The 16,317-nt window shown below is 38.4% G+C and overlaps 1 protein-coding gene across 5 annotated transcripts in view; it reads left to right on the forward strand.

Moving 5' to 3' along the window:
• Positions 1–16,317, forward strand: part of DENND5B (DENN domain containing 5B) — a 216,848-nt gene that overhangs the window by 121,190 nt on the left and 79,341 nt on the right. For all 5 annotated transcript variants that reach the window (XM_065939734.1, XM_065939709.1, XM_065939714.1 and 2 more), the window contains one exon: positions 14,750–14,937. In XM_065939734.1, the coding sequence (XP_065795806.1) occupies positions 14,750–14,937 (188 nt within the window). The remainder of the gene's footprint in view (positions 1–14,749; positions 14,938–16,317) is intronic.

The following is a 16,317-nucleotide window of genomic DNA, read 5'->3' on the forward strand; positions in this document are numbered from 1 at the left end:
TTAATGTGGTCCATGGATTCCCAGAGGGATTTCCATATGGCTGAACCTTACACAAACATCCTTTTAGTAGTCCAGTTTTCCACTGTGCATGAATCAGTAAAAACCTAAGCATATGTACTTTTGGGTTTCCCAGGTGGCTCAGCAGTAAAGAATCTCCCTGCAGTGCAAGAGGCACAGGAGCTGCAGGTTTGATCCTTGGGTCAGGAGATCCCCTGGAAGAGGGCATGGCAACCCACTCCAGTATTCTTGCCTGGAGAATCCCATGGACAGAGGAGCCTGGCAGGCTATAGTCCATGGGGCCACAAAGAGTTGAACACAACTGAAGCGACTTAGCACACACACACATGGACTTTTCCCATTGTTTAGTTTTTCCATCACTGCTAAGAAAACAGCATGCAAGTCAGCCCCCTGAGCCCATTTGTGTTTACCTGCTTCAATCAAAGTAATGGCCATTCACCTTGTATCTGTCACCCATAACCAAGAAGCTCTATGTTGGTCAGTTGAGAAGTATTTATGCTATCCAAATGACAATATAATCTGGTACCTCCTCACTCAGTTCCAGAGTCAGTTCTCTGGGAAAAAAAGCTCTTGGTTGTATCTCCTCCTTGAATTTTCTTCCTAACAAAATTCTATATAAACTCTTGTGTACATTGTCTTCCTCATTAGAGTGTTTTTCTGATTACCCGAGACACCATGATTATATAGAGTTTCAGTATCATTTTGTCTTTCAGTTTATGGGGCAGTTTAGACTAACGTGCAGTAGCAGGCTAGTGATTGCCTCTCAAATGGAAGTTCTCCAGTCCAGAATCCCAGTTGTTTTTTGTCACTGGGAGTCAATCATGGGCTTTTGCCGTAAGTGCCAGTCTGTGCTCTCTATAGCGCTGCTGTACAGAGTTTATCTCCAGACTCCAGCTTCTTGTCTGCAACACTGTATGGACTCAGGTAGTCTTATTCTCATTTAGCATTATGTCCAATTAATATTGCTTGGAGGGCAATTGACATGCCATCTGTTTTATGTTGGGGGAAGGTGTACCCCGTTTAGACATAGTATCTATTCCTATAAACCATTGAGGTAAGCCTGTGGACGACTCTACACATGGGGCTTCACCAGATGGTTAGTACTGAAATCAGATTGGTTATATTCTTTGCAGCCGAAGGTGGAGATGCTCTACACAGTGAACAAAAACAAGACCTGGAGCTGCCTATGGCTCAGATCATCAGCTCGTTACTGCAAAATTCAGGCTCAAATTGAAGAAAGTAGTGAAAACCACTAGGCCAGTCAGTGAATGTGAAAGTATTAGTTGTTCAGTCATGTCCGACTCTCTGTAACCTCATGGACAGAAGACCCCATGGACTATAACCTGCCAGGCTCCTCTGTTCATGGGATCCTCCAGGCAAGAATGCTGGAGTGGGTTGCCTTTTGCTTCTTCAGGGAATCTTCCCGATCCAGGAATCAAACCCAGATCTGCTGCATTGCAGGCAGATTCTTTACCATCTGAGATACCAGGGAAGCCCCCAAAACATATGGGATAAAAATAAAAAAGAATACTGGAGGGGGTTGCCATTCCCTTCTCCAAGGGGTCTTCCCAACCCAGGGATCAAACCTGGATCTCCTGCATTGTAGGCAGATTCTTTACTGTCAGCCACCAGGAAAGCCTAAGCCATTCAGATATGACCTAAGTCAAATCCCTTATGATTATACAGTGGCGGTAATGAATAGATTCAAGGAATTAGACCTGGTAAACAGCTTGAGGAACTATAGACAGAGGTTCATAACACTGTGCAAGAGGTAGTGATCAAAACCATATCCAAGTAAAAGAAATGCAAAAAGTCAAAGTGGTTATCTGAGGAGGCCTTACAAATAGCTGAGAAAAGAAGAGAAGCAGAAGGCAAATAGAAAGGGAAGGATATACCCAACTGAATGCAGAATTCCAGAGAATAGCAAAGAAAGATAAGAAAGCCTTCTTAAGTGAACAGTGCCGAGAAATAAAGGAAAACAATACAATGGGAAAAAAATAGAGATATTTTCAAGAAAATTAGAGATAACAAGGGAACATTTCATGGAAAGATGGGCACAAAAAAAGGGTAGAAATGGCAAGGACCTAACAGAAGAAGATATTAAGAAGAGGTGGCAAGAATACACAGAAGAATTGTACAAAAAAGGTCTTAATGACCTGGATAACCTCGAAGCTGTGGTCACTCACATAGAGCCAGACATCCTGGAGTGTGAAGTCAAGTGGGTCTTAGAAAGTATCACTATGAAAAACGCTAGTGAAGGCAATGGAATTCCAGTTGAGCAATTTCAAATCCCAAAGGATGATGCTTTTAAAGTGCTGCACTCAATATGCCAGCAAATTTGGAAAACTCAGCAGTGGCCACAGCACTGGAAAAGATCAGTTTTCATTCCAGTCCCAAAGAAAGGCAATGCCAAAGCATGTTCAAATTACTATACAGCTGCATTCATTTCATATACTACCAAGATTATGCTCATAATCCTTCAAGCTTGGCTTCAGCAGTCCATTAATGGAGAACTTCCAGATGTACAAGCTAGATTTAGAAAAGGCAGAGGAACCAGAGATCAAATTGCTGACAACTGCTGGATCATAGAAGAGGCAAGAGAATTCATGAAAAACATCTACTTCTGCTCATTGAATGTGCTAAAGCCTATCACTGCATGGATCACAACAAACTGGAAAATTGAAGATATCGGAATACCACCTTTCTGCCTCCTAAGAAATGTGTATGCCGATTAAGAAGCAGTAGTTAGAATCAGACGTGGAACAACAGAGTAGTTCAAAACTGGGAAAGGAGTACATTGAGGCTGTATATAGCCACCCTGCTTATTTAATTTCTACTCAGAGTACATCCTGCGAAATTCTGGGCTGGATGACTCACAAGCTGGAATCAAGATTGATGGGAGAAATATCAACAACCTTAGATACACAGATGATACCACTCTAATGGCAAAAAGTGAAGAGGAACTAAAGAGCCTCTTGATGAAGGTGAAAGAGGAGAGTGAAAAGGCTGGCTTCAAACAACATTCAAAAAGCAAAGATCATGGTATCCAGTCCCATCACTTTATGGCAAATAAGATGGATGAAAAGTGGAAACAGTGACAGACTTTATTTCCTTGGGCTCCAAAATCACTGCAGATGGTGACTGCATCCATGAAATTCATAGACTCTTGCTCCTTGGAAGAAAAGCTATGACCAACCTAGACAGCATATAAAATGGAGAGACATCACTTTGCCGATAAAGGTCCATATAGTTTTTCCAGTAGTCATGTATAGATATGAGAGTTGGACCATAAAGAAAGCTGAGAACAGAAGAATTGATGCTTTTGGATTATACTGCTGAAGAAGACTCTTCAGAGTCCCTTGGACTGCAAGCAGATCAAACCAGTCAATCTTAAGAAAATCAACCCTGAATATTCCTTGGAAGGACCAGTGTTAAAGCTGAAGCTCCAGTACTTTGGCCAACTGATGCAAAGAGCTGAGTCATTGGAAAAGGCCCTGATTCTGGGAAAGATTGAGGGCAAGTGGAGAAGAGGGCGACAGAGAATGAGATGGCTGAATGGAATCACTGACTCAATGGACATGAGTTTGAACTAACTCTGGGAGATAGTGAAGGACAGGGAAGCCTGGTGTGTTGCAGTCCATGGGGTGGCAGAGAGTTGGATACAGCTTAGATACTCAACAACAACAACAAAGCCTATTTATTGAAAGATTCCAGTTTTCACTCAGACTTTCACCTTAACCCAGTCAACCTTAACTTTTTTCATATTCTTTTAATCTTAATTGTAGCGTGTGTTAAGACTTCACCAGAGGGTTTTGGTATCATAGTGCATGCGGTCCCATCCAAGTAAAGGAGTCCCAGAAACTTCTCTTCCCTTATAATTTTAGCCAGCAGGGGGTTTGAGCCAAGAGACTTTGGTCCTTCTTGTCAGTCTTCATCTCAAATAATCTGCCTGTTCCCCTGTACAGTTTCTCATTATAATCATTGCTTTCCCTGTGTCTTAAATTTGTCCAAACTGGGGTACATAGACTCAACTAGTTTAACGCCATTTTATATAGGGGTACTAACAGGGCCCCTTTGATCCACCCAGTCTCAGATAGTACTGTGTTAAAGCCTTTGTTTCAGGGACTTCTCTGGTGGTCCAGTGGTTAGGGATCTACTTTGCAATGCAGAGGACATGATTTTGATCCCTGATGGAAGAGCTCAGATCCCACATGGATTTAGTAAGCCTGAGTGCTGCAAGAAAGACCCAAGGCAGCCAAATAAATAAATAAATAAATAAATATATATATATATATATTTTTTAAAGACCTTTGTTTCAACCCCATCAACACCCATTTTATTCATCCCATTCCTTAATAACCATCCACAGATTTCCATCCTCCTGGGATGAGTCCTGTGATGACTTTCTTTCTTTTTCCTCTTTTCCACTCCTCTGCTGCTGCTGCTGCTAAGTCGCTTCAGTCGGGTCCGACTCTGTGTGACCCCATAGGCGGCAGCCCACCAGGCTCCCCCATCCCTGGGATTCTCCAGGCCAGAACACTGGAGTGGGTTGCCATTTCCTTCTCCAATGCATGAAAGTGAAAAAGCGAAGCCGCTCAGTCGTGGTGAGGGACTGCAGCCTACCAGGCTCCTTCATCCATGGGATTTTCCAGCGACCCCAGGGACTGCAGCGACACCAGGGACCCCAGGGTCCCCAGGGACTGCAGCCTACCAGGCTCCTTCATCCATGGGATTTTCCAGGCAAGAGTACTGGAGTGGGTTTCCATTGCAGTATTTGCTTATTCACCCAATTTCTTAATACCTGTTTAAAAATGCTGGGTGAGTCTCTTCACTACTTCCTCTCTTCTCCACTACTTCCTCTCCTCTCCACATTTTCTTTTTAATTAATAAAATGTTTTTATTAACATCTGTTACAGTTTATGACAGGAAGCTGAGACAGGCTTCTCTGACTGTAAGATTACATGGGTTGCTAATGCAGAAAGGGCCCACAGTATTTACCATGACCTGAGTAATGGGCGTTTTCAGTTGTAAATATTCTGATTATCATAACAGCAATCCCATGTGGCTTGCATATGAATAATATGGGGTGAATTCATCTGGGGTGTTCTACTTCACATTTTTAGAGGGAGTAAGTCAGTCCCTGTTCTTTGTGTAAACATAGTAGCTTTTATCCAGTTCACTAGGCTGGCTGTTGTCTCACGAATAACCCGCTGTGGTGTCTGTGTCATGGATAGACATCTGTGATTGTCCCATAGTTAGCTGTGGTCCTGCATCAACCCTTCCACTCTACAGCATTTAAAAAGAATATACTGCTCCTAAATTTCACTCTTAGTCCTTTAGTAAAGCTTCTTCAGGAAGCTGGTGGTGCCAGTCTACAAAGGAAATGATAGTTCCTTCACAGTAAGCCCCTGTTCTTACTAGTTTCTTGGTTTTGCCCTTCCCACCCCCCCCCCCCACACGTGAACCTTGGTGACCTTTGTTGTCCCCAAATAATTGTTCCCTTTGGGGGCAGCTTTGAAGCTAGATTGCCCAGCAACAAAATCTTACCTTGCAGTCTCTTTTAATTTTGTTTTAGCTGTTATAGCTAAATCAATCAAGGGATTGCACGTGCCACTTTTTTTCTTAGTTGTTTCTTTATGCATCCATTGAAACAACTCCCCAGGAGTTAGATCCATCAGTAAATTCCATTGATAACTTTTACCTTCAGTAATTTATCTGAGCACAGCTTTTGCTCTATACCGTGATTAAACCCAGGGGTCAACAGTTCCTCATACGCTGCCCTGCTCCTCATCCTTTCTCTCCCCAGACCACTTGTTTCTATAAGCCTAGGTCTTCTATTAGCTCCCACGTTTTCTGACACTGAATCAGAGTTTTTTTTTCTTTGCTGACATCCATCAGACGTGGTACTGGCAACTTGGTTCACTTCTGACACTAACCACCTGGATTTAACGTCAGGTTTAAAGTTTTGGTCCTGTAGAACTGCCCTCACTTCAGACACCAGCCACAAATAGGGTGGTCAGGTTACCCACATTTCTGTCCAGCCAACTGTGAATTCAGGATTCGCCATGACCCTTCCTTCAGGTTCCATAATTCACTAGAGCAGCTCATAGAACTCAGGGAAGCACTTTACTTACTGTCACCATTTATCATAAAGGCTACAATTCAGAAACAGCCAAATGGAAGAGATGTATAGGAGAACATATGCTAGGAGGAACGCATAGCTTCCATGCCTGAAGGGCAGGCATCCTCCCCCACCTCAATGTGTTCACCAACCTAAAAGCTCCTCTATTTCTTCTTGAATCAATTTTTGTTCATTTCTGTTTTATCTAGGAAAAATTCTCTTACCTTTCAGTTTATTGACATAAAGTCTTAATTATATTTCCTTATCATCTTAATCTCTGCTATGTCTGTAGTTTTGTTCCCCTTTTCATCCCTAATGCTAGTTATTTGTGCCTGCTCTCTTTTTTCTCTTGATGATTTTCCCATAAAGTGTGTCAGTTTTACTATTCTTTATAAAGAACTTTTACCTTTGTTTGTATTTTCTGTTGTATCTTTATTTTCTGTTTTATCAATTTATGGTTTTGTTTTTTGTGTTGGGCCCACCCCACCCCCAAATATTAGCATCTTAAGCGTTTGAGTGCTGTGATAGTTGTACCCTACAAGTCTTCAGTTCAGTTCAGTCACTCAGTCGTGTCTGACTCCTTGCAACCCTATGGACAACAGCACTCCAGACCTTCCTGTCCCTCGCCAACTCCCAAAGTTTACTCAAACTCATGTCCATTGAGTCGGTGATGCCATCCAACCATCTCATCCTCTGTCATCCTTTTCTCCCACCTTCAATCTTTCCCAGCATCAGGGTCTTTTCAAATGAGTCAGTTCTTCGCATCAGGTGGTCAAAGTATTGGAGTTTCAGCTTCAACATCAATCCTAACAATGGACTTCCAGGACTGATCTCCTTTAAGATGGACTGGTTGGATCTCCTTGCAGTCCAAGGGACTCTCAAGAGTCTTCTCCAACACCGCAGTTCAAAAGCATCAATTCATCGGCACTCAGCTTTCTTTATAGTCCAACTCTCACATCCATACATGACTACTGGAAAAACCATAACTTTGACTAGACAGACCTTTGTTGGCAAAGTAATGTCTCTGCTTTTTAATATGCTGTCTAGGTTGGTCATAGCTTTTCTTCCAAGGAGCAAGCGTGTTTTAATTTCATGGTTGCAATCACCATCTGCGGTGATTTTGAAGCCCAAAAAATAAAGTCTGTCATTGTTTCCATGTTTCCTCATCTATTTGCCATGAAGTCTTATTAGCTGGTATTTTCATTATTCAATATTTTAATGATTTAAAATTTTTCATTTATTTTAACCATTTACCTTTCACCTTTTTTTTCTTTTTTGCCTTCTTTTAAAATAATTGAAAGATTTTTCTCATTCATTTTTAAATTTAATTATTGTAGATGTTATATGCTCTGTTTTACTTTATTAATAATAAGCTTTGAGATTTGAACATGAACACTCAGTATTATGTTAATAAGAATCTTTGAAATGCAGATACTCTAAAAATGCTTTGACTTCAGTCACCCCCATCATATCTTATTATAGTTGTTCAAAATTTTAATATCCCTCAAGTTAGATATATTTATTTACTATACTTGATTTTGCTTAAACTTACTCATAATTGCCATTTTTTGAAAATTCACATTCCATTTTGTATCTTAAATATTTCTTCCAAGATTAGTCTCCTTATTCCTAAAGTTTATCCTTACAAGTTTGTGAGATGGCATTCTCTATTAGATTTTGTTCATCTAACAGTGTTTTAAATTTGTCCTTGTTTTTGAAAGATGGTTTCATTAGATATTAAATTCTGTGCTGAAAGGTTTGTTTTCCTCTCCCTCTTAGCACATTATATTCCAGTATCTTCTTGAAACCATTCCATTCTCATTTAAATGAGAAGTCATTTGTTACACTCACTCTCATTGTCCTTCATTGGCCAGAAATCTTTTTTCATTCTGGCTATATATATGATTTTCTGTTTCTCTTTGGTGTCCCATATTTTGACTGCAGTTTATCTAGATGAGGGTTTCTTTATTTGTCCTGGTTGTGATTCATTGTTTTTCCTGAAATCTAGGATTAATATTTTTCACCAGTTTTGGAAAATTCTCAGTTTTCTTTCTGAATTTTACTTCCATCTGTCTTTTTTCTTTTTTTAGCATCTTGAAACTTTAATTAAATGTGTTACTCTGTCTTGCTCAGTCTTCCATATCTTTCGACCTCTTTTTCTGTCTCTCTGTCTTTTTGCTGTATTCTGGTTGATTTATCTCTCAGCTTATTCTCCTTTTGCCCATGTTTAATCCATAGTTAACCCTTCCTTTGACATTTTTTAAGTTATAGTTCTCACTGTGAGTCTTTCTTTGGGCCTTACAAATAGCATGAGCGCCCTAAACACCTTTGAAAACCAGCCAGTAGATAGGAATTTGCAGGAAGGCTTTTTTCCACCTTCCTTCCTGGGCCAGGCCAGGGCCAGACCAGATAACTTTCGTTGGCAGTACAGAATTTTTTGTCGTAATCATTTTGGCTTCATTTTTTCCTTTCTTGGTCTCCTTTCCCTGGGATTTTTGCCCTTTTTAGGTCTGACTTTTTTGCACGGGAATCTCCATTTTAATTCAAGCCGTTCTTGCACTTTGTCCCTCAGCATGCATAGAAGTAGTTCTGATGCTCTAGGCCACCTTGGTTCAGTAAGCACTACACAGACAGCCTGACATTCAGCTTTACCACACTGAACTCTCACTCCCTCCGGTGACTTCCTTTATATCTTTTTGCAGATTCATATAGTCACATACTGGGTGTTAAATAGTTATTTTACTTACCATTTTAGGTTAGTTTTGGAGCCCTAGTCCATAACACTGTCATAAATAGAAATGTTTAAAACAGATCACTGAACTAAAAATGAACAGATTGACTGTAACAGTTATTCCAGAATATAACAAATGCTAGGTATAATATAACTCTTAGTAATATAAAAAGGGAAATAATACAGATCTTTTTTCTCTTTTACCAGCAATTACCAATTATATTTAATCTACATTAAATAAGTACACAGTATGTGTGTAAATATTTTGTTTTTGTTTTAACCATTGTTGAAGCAATAAGAGATACTACTTTTCACAGATCCTCATGAGTGTTAGAAAATTACGTTTTTATGAACGTATAGATATTTATAGGAAGTTTTATTTAAAATTATGAATGAAACAAGACCTTTAATATAGAAAAAACTTCCAATGAATATGTATTTCATTACCTACTTTGCAAGACTCTTTGTCTTTGAAACCTATATATACTTTCTTAAAAAGTCATCTAAAAAAAAAAAATAAATAAAAAAATAAAAAAAAAAAAAAAAAAAAAAGTCATCTAATATCAAATAAAAAATCATTTTCAAGTCAGATTCAAATTATTTATTCTTATAGATTCATTTTGGGGGGATTCCACTTCCCACAGATTATTTCCATATGGATTAGATTCAGTAAGTTTTTAAAACTGTAGTAAGAAAAAAAAAGAGGTATAAATTTACCATTTTAACTACTGCTTAGTGAAAAATTCAGTATATTCACATTGCACTAAGTATATTCAGATTGTTTTGCAATCGGTCTCCAGAGGTTTTTCATGTTGCAAAACTGAAGCTTTATACCCATTCAACAGTAACTCCCCATTTCCTACTCCTCTTAATCCCTTCCTGACAACCACCATTTTTCATTTGTTTCTATGAATTGACTACTTTAAGTACCTCATCCAAGTGGAATTATGCAATATTTGTCTTTCTGTGACTCGCTTATTTCACTTAGCATAATATCCTTAAGGATCATCCACATTGTAGCATATGCCAGGATTTCCTTCCTCCTTAAGGCTGAATAACATTCCATTGTATAAAATTTTTTAAAAAAAGAAAAAAAGCATTCCATTATATGTATATACCACATTTTGTTTATGCATTCACCCATTTTGTTTCCATCTTGGCTGTGAATAATTGTACTATAAACATAGACATTTGACTATATCTTCAGCACTCTGCCTTCAGTTCTTTGGATATATGTACCCAAAGTACCCAAATTCCCAAAGGGGAATTTCAGCAAGTTTTTAGTACCTAGCTGCTTCCTACTGCTGCCAAACACATATTGGTTTTCCATGGTAATAATATAGATATACTCTTAATAGCTTTAGTATATTTCATTATATAAGTGGCCATAAATCTAACCCTTTTGTTAGTTACTTAGGATATTGCAAATAGTTTACTGTTATAAATAACTGTTTATACACTTTAAGCATCTATGTACATATGTTTTTGTTTATGTGATAAATTAACTAGAATTGCTGGGTCAGATGATCTGTTTATTTTTAAGCTTTTGAAAAATATTGCCGAGTACAGAGGTCTAGCAATTTTGCCTCCTTTGTAAGACGATGTATGAGAATACTCTTTCCTCCACATTTTTGCTGTGATTTTCTTTTTTAATCTTTGTCAATCTGATAAACAAGATATAGCTCACTCTTCAGCCATCATTGAGCGTAATTTTTTAAATGCTCATTTGAATTTATATTCTGCCTTTTGAGATAAAGATTGTGAACTAGTCAGGTTGAAGGCCTCAAGCCAGTCTGGCTCAGTCAGTTAACCAGTCACTGCCCTCGGTTAGTACATGTGTAATCTTCCAGCTTTCATCAGGATGTTTACCAAAGGTATGCTGGACACCACCATCTTCACACCTCCATTGGCAGTGCTTCGTAATATGTAAACCCCGGTAAGTGTGCCCTATCCATGGGCTATTGCACCACCAGCCAGCACTAGACCTGCCCTGTGTCACTCAGCCACCTCCTGAGGCTGTAACCTGAATCCTGTGCTCCCAGTCTCAGTTCCAGCCTCAGGCTGCTTGACTGTCCCCATAGGGCTGACCTTATTCTCCACAGTGATGCTGGTGGACAGGGGCCAAGTCCCAGGGATGAGATAGCAGAGGCCAGGCCATCTCAGGGTCTGTGCCTTTGCCACTGCTAGGCAAATTTTTTTTTTTTTAGGCAAATTTTTGACAGTGTGTTTTGTTGTAAAACATGGTCAAGCATAATGTCCGGTAGTTTTATTTCATTTTACATGCCTTAGATGTTCACATAATTTCTCAGTGTACATTTATTGACCATTCACTATATAGTAGGCCACGTACCAAGTGCTGGAAACTCTGAGATTAAAAATATAGTCATTGGTGCTCTAGCAAATGATGGTTAGCAGGGAAGAGAGGAGAGACACATAAATAGATAATTATAATAGAATTTTAATAGTTTTACTGGGAGGAATAATTACTGTGATGAAAATAGAGGTGGGATACTGTGGAAGCATGTGGAAGGGACTCTAGTGCCAATAAAAAGTATTTAGGGAATACTTTCCAAAGGAACCACTGCCTAAAGAAAAAGTGGAACTTAGCCAGGTACTGCAAGGGAAAGAGACATCTTGGGCAGAGGGAAAGGGTTACAGAGGCACAGGGACCTGTCAGTTCAAAACTGAATTTCTAGCATATGATTTGGCTACATATGTGGTGGTAAGAAATGAGGCAAGAAAGGACCAAATTATGAAGCTGAGACATGTCTTAATACATGTCTCAGCTTAATACACATTCATAGAGTATCAAAGAAAAAATAATTTTCCTAAGTTATTTAATTTTTTAAAAAAATACTTAAAGGCAAAAACTACCCTTTATTTCTTAATTCAGTTAAAAAGAATTGCCTTGTTTCTGCTAAGTAACTGCATTGTTAAAAAGTGTGTGGCATTTATACTGTCCTTGAGAAAGCAGAACTAGAAAGAAGAATAGACATGGAACACCCATAACAAGTGGGTAGAATTGTGGTGAAGGGAAAATAAACTATGTATATCAGTCTTTCATGTCTGCTAGAAAGGTGGAAAACATGTAATTTGTTTTCACTTCCCCGTGTGAAAGTTTTCCATAATTAAAGCAAGAAAATAGCCTAAGATGGCTGGTTGCCATTCCTTAAAGAATTTATTTTTCCTTTGAGGTTAAACATTTTCCCATTAACAGTAAAAAAAGTAGCCAAGCTGCTAGGGATTTGATTTGAGTGCTTAAAACCCTCTGCCTTTCAGCATAGGTCCAATCAGGAGACAGGTTAAACCACACAGTAATTTAAACAGAGGAATGTGGTATGAAGAATTATTAAGCTATAATAGGAAAGTAACTATAAAGACATGAAGAACACTCTAAAGAGTACCCTAGGAAGGACCAACTTGGAAGGAGACCTGCTTCCCAAGGCTGAGGTTCATACCTCATTGAAGAAGGTGTGGTTTCAGCTCATTGGATGGTGGAGGCCAGTGGGTTGCCTGGGCTGGAACTGATCCTCAGTCAGACAAACAGAAAACAAACCTCCCAGGTCCAAGTGAGCAGTGGCTGTGAGATATGAGTATGCCCTATCCCTACTAGGAGAGCCTAGTCACTGAGACTGCCCACTCTAGGTGTGTGGCCAGGAAAGTGGACCATCAAATGTCCTCACAAATCCACACCACTGATCAGCCATGCAGTAGGAACAAAAGCACACAGAACACTGCATGCACCTTTACCACTGTACTCCAAAACCATTAAGAGAAGCCCTTCCTCCTGCAGTGTCTCTCCAGTTATCTGTACTGGCAAAGCTTCACGGTGTGCTCACTGTAAAAGAAAACATGCTAACTGGCTAGTCCATTTTCATAGACCACCTGCGGAGTGAATTTGGAGCTCAGTAAATAGATCAGTAGATAACCTGCACACAATCTGACTGCTTAAAACCCGGAACATTTCACCTGTGTCTCGCTTATAATTGAGAAACAAATTTTTAAAAAACCCTGAAACCCAGGAACTGATGTAGCTGTCACAGCTCAGCCTCTGTGTCACCACAGACTGATGGGATGCTCACAGCTGAACCATGCTGTTTTGTTGAGCATAAGCAGTCCCATGGGACCATCCACTACAAGCAAGGTCACTGTGCAACCCACGAAATACGAAACACCCTCTTCCTTCAAGCTGCCTGGTATATGTTTTTAGAAGTGCTCCTCTAAGCAGGTTTTCACCTAACACTTAATAATGAATCAGATAAGGAAAATTTTAAATACATGTAGGCTGTGGGTAGATGATAATTTGTGACCAAAATCCTGTTGTAGACTATTAAAAGTAGTCATTTATAGATTATAAAACAACACAAGAAAAATTTTAATGGAAAGCCTCTTGCTTGTGTGTGGTTGGGTGTTCTTTGAGTTTGATATGAACCAAGTAGCATCAGCTCATTTCCCTTAACTTTTTTAAAAAGTCTCCCCCAAAGCCTACTCCCTCAGATTTTACTGTATTTGTGCACAGTGAATTCTATGAGAGAATTATTACAATTCTACAATATCCATTCTGAAGACCAAACATTTTTTGGTAACTCATTTATTAGTAAATTATATCTGAACCAGCGTGACCCTATTTCTTTTTTTGGGTATACTGGGACACTCATATAGTTTGCTGCAGAAACATTAACTGATTATAGGGTACCGCCCTAGGTAGTTCACGTATGTGTTGTATGCACAATATTACCTTTCTAAATTAAGTTATGAAATATGTCTGCCTCCAAAAGTTTAAATAGAGATTATAGACATGTGTCTGTACCACTGGTGGCTCCTGCCAATTGCTGAAAATGCAGGTTCTATCCCTGGGTTGTGAAGATCCCCTGGAGAAGGAAATGGCAACCCACTCCAGTACTCTTGCCTGGGAAACTCCATGGATAGAGCAGCCTGATGGGCTACAGTCCATGGGGCCGTATAAGAATCCGACAAGACTTACCAACTAAACAACAAACAACAATAGATATATGTATGTATAGCATCCATGGCATAGTGGTTTTAGAGGGCACTTCATTTGTAACTATGTGAGTTAATGAATATTAGCTAAACTTACTGTGGTAATATATTTTCCTGTTTGTACATACATCAAATTATCATGTTATATACCTAACACTAATATAATATTATATGTTAATTATATTTCAGTAAAACTGTGATGAGGAAAGAGGCCACTTTAATATTGTGGACAGTTTTTAGTTTTGATAAATTAGCTCATGTAAACAAAACAATAAGAAAAGCAACCTTTAATTTTCCAGTTACTTTCCATTTTGTTCTGGTTGGAGGTTAACATAGGAAGTGTGACTATGAATATCTTGTATCCCTGAAATGAAGGCTAACATAAATATAATCAGGACAACTATAAGCTATAGACATGATCATTTATACAAGGAAAAAAGAGCCTCTGAATTGAGGATTGCATAGATAGTACGTGTATATAAAAAGGGATCAATAGCAGTATTCTTACACATTTTCAATGGGAGAAATGCCAAGAGCAATTTTATTAGTTCCTGTTTGCTTTGCATTTTAAAGGAATGTCAGTTCACATACCGGTGTTTTCATAAACAAAAAGTTTGATGATGTTTCCCACCTACTCATACCCCCTGAAAATCATTCAAGTGAAACCTTTCAGCTCTTTAATTATGATGGGATAGAACTAACTTCTTTTCTATGTGGTCATGAAGAAGCATTTTAGCTCAAAAATTTAGCACAAGAATTTTAGCACTTTAGGATTTTAGCACAAGAATTTTTCTGGAAACTGATGTTTTTAAGCTTAACGCAGTGATTCTGTTTTGACTTGGCATCTCCCCCTCCGTTTCTGTTGTTGTCCTGTGCAGATTACCAGCGCCTGATGACTGTGGCTGAAGGCATCACCACACTTCTGTTCCCGTTTCAGTGGCAGCATGTGTATGTGCCCATCCTCCCTGCTTCTCTGCTGCATTTTCTTGATGCTCCTGTCCCTTATCTGATGGGCCTTCAGTCAAAAGAAGGAACTGACCGTTCTAAGTTAGAACTTCCTCAAGAGGTAAAACTTAAAATGAATGATGCAGCATTTGCTCTTTGTTAATTTAGGTCAGGGCCACTTTCGTTAGATAGCATTGTCTTTGTCCAAACCGCGTCTCTGGCTATTCTGAATTTTCCAAGTAGGTCTAGGGCAGACACTCGGCCAGAGAATTCAGATCCTGACTTCTGATGGTTATTATATGACATAGTCAGTAATTAAACATGGTTCAAAACAGAACAGTGGCAAATCTCCACAGCTGTAAATTTGTGAAGATGGAGTGATAGTAGTATTACCTAGTTGCTTTATTATTCTAATAACATTTTATTTCTTTATTCATGTTTTAAATTTTGTTTTTAAGTGGTACAGCCCAGTTTTAACATCCTTCAAAATTATTGTATTAATTGAAGTGAATTTGATTCTTGACCTCTGTCAAATGAAAAGTAACATCTTTCTGCAAACTAAGGATCATGGAAATATTAAATACTTAGTCTGTGTTTTCAGACATAAGACCAGTTATCAACTTTTCCTGAGTGTCAGCTTAGCTAGCTGGGTGAGATAAAAATTCTAACCCTTAGCTTTTAGGCCACCTTAAGATTACTATATTTTCTGTGTGTTATATTTTCCAATGTTGTTTCAAAAGAAAATAAACAGTAATTTTTGAAAGCACTTTGAATCTAATTTTTAGCTGATGTTAGTAGTACTCAGAATTGAAATGTAAAGCCTTTGAATTAAAATATTGATGAGAGAGCCATGGACTATTAAAAAACATAAAATGGTTAATTACATTATATTATTAGCAATTTAATTAGCACCTTTCTCAGTAGAATTTTTCATGCTGTGCTTCACTCTTATTTGCTCTTATTTCCCATAGAGATTCTCATTTTAATAAGTGAATTTAAAATAACACTCTAAGCCACAGCTGTTATACCTAGAAATGATTCCTGTAATCATCCATTGCTTGCTTTATCCTAATGAATGTTTTCTTACCAAAATAAACATTTTTGTTCAGGGGAAAGTAGCCGATTCAGGTCATATAGTATATACATGCAAATTGTCTTGCCCCTTTTGAGCTTGTGCATGTTCTCTGCTTCTTTCTCGGATACCTCTTTTTTCTTATAACTGAACTCTCGTTTTCTCTTTTATTAAATTGAGTGTTTCGTTGGTTCAAAGAAGTAAGTCCTTTAAATTTTCAAGGAAAAAGAAATAGACTAGCCAAATGCAGTTTGGTTTAAAGATTTAAGCTGTGATGTGTTTGAGTTTTGTTGAGGAATCTGCTCTATTTGCATGTTAATTAAATTATATTTGTTTAGACACAAATATTACATTTCCATTTTTGCATGAATAATAATTGTTGAGAAATTTTTATTTATTTATTTACTTTTAGAGAATTTTAAAAGCCAG

Source organism: Muntiacus reevesi, chromosome 1 (genome assembly GCF_963930625.1).
Source record: "Muntiacus reevesi chromosome 1, mMunRee1.1, whole genome shotgun sequence".
Lineage (NCBI taxonomy): Eukaryota > Metazoa > Chordata > Mammalia > Artiodactyla > Cervidae > Muntiacus > Muntiacus reevesi.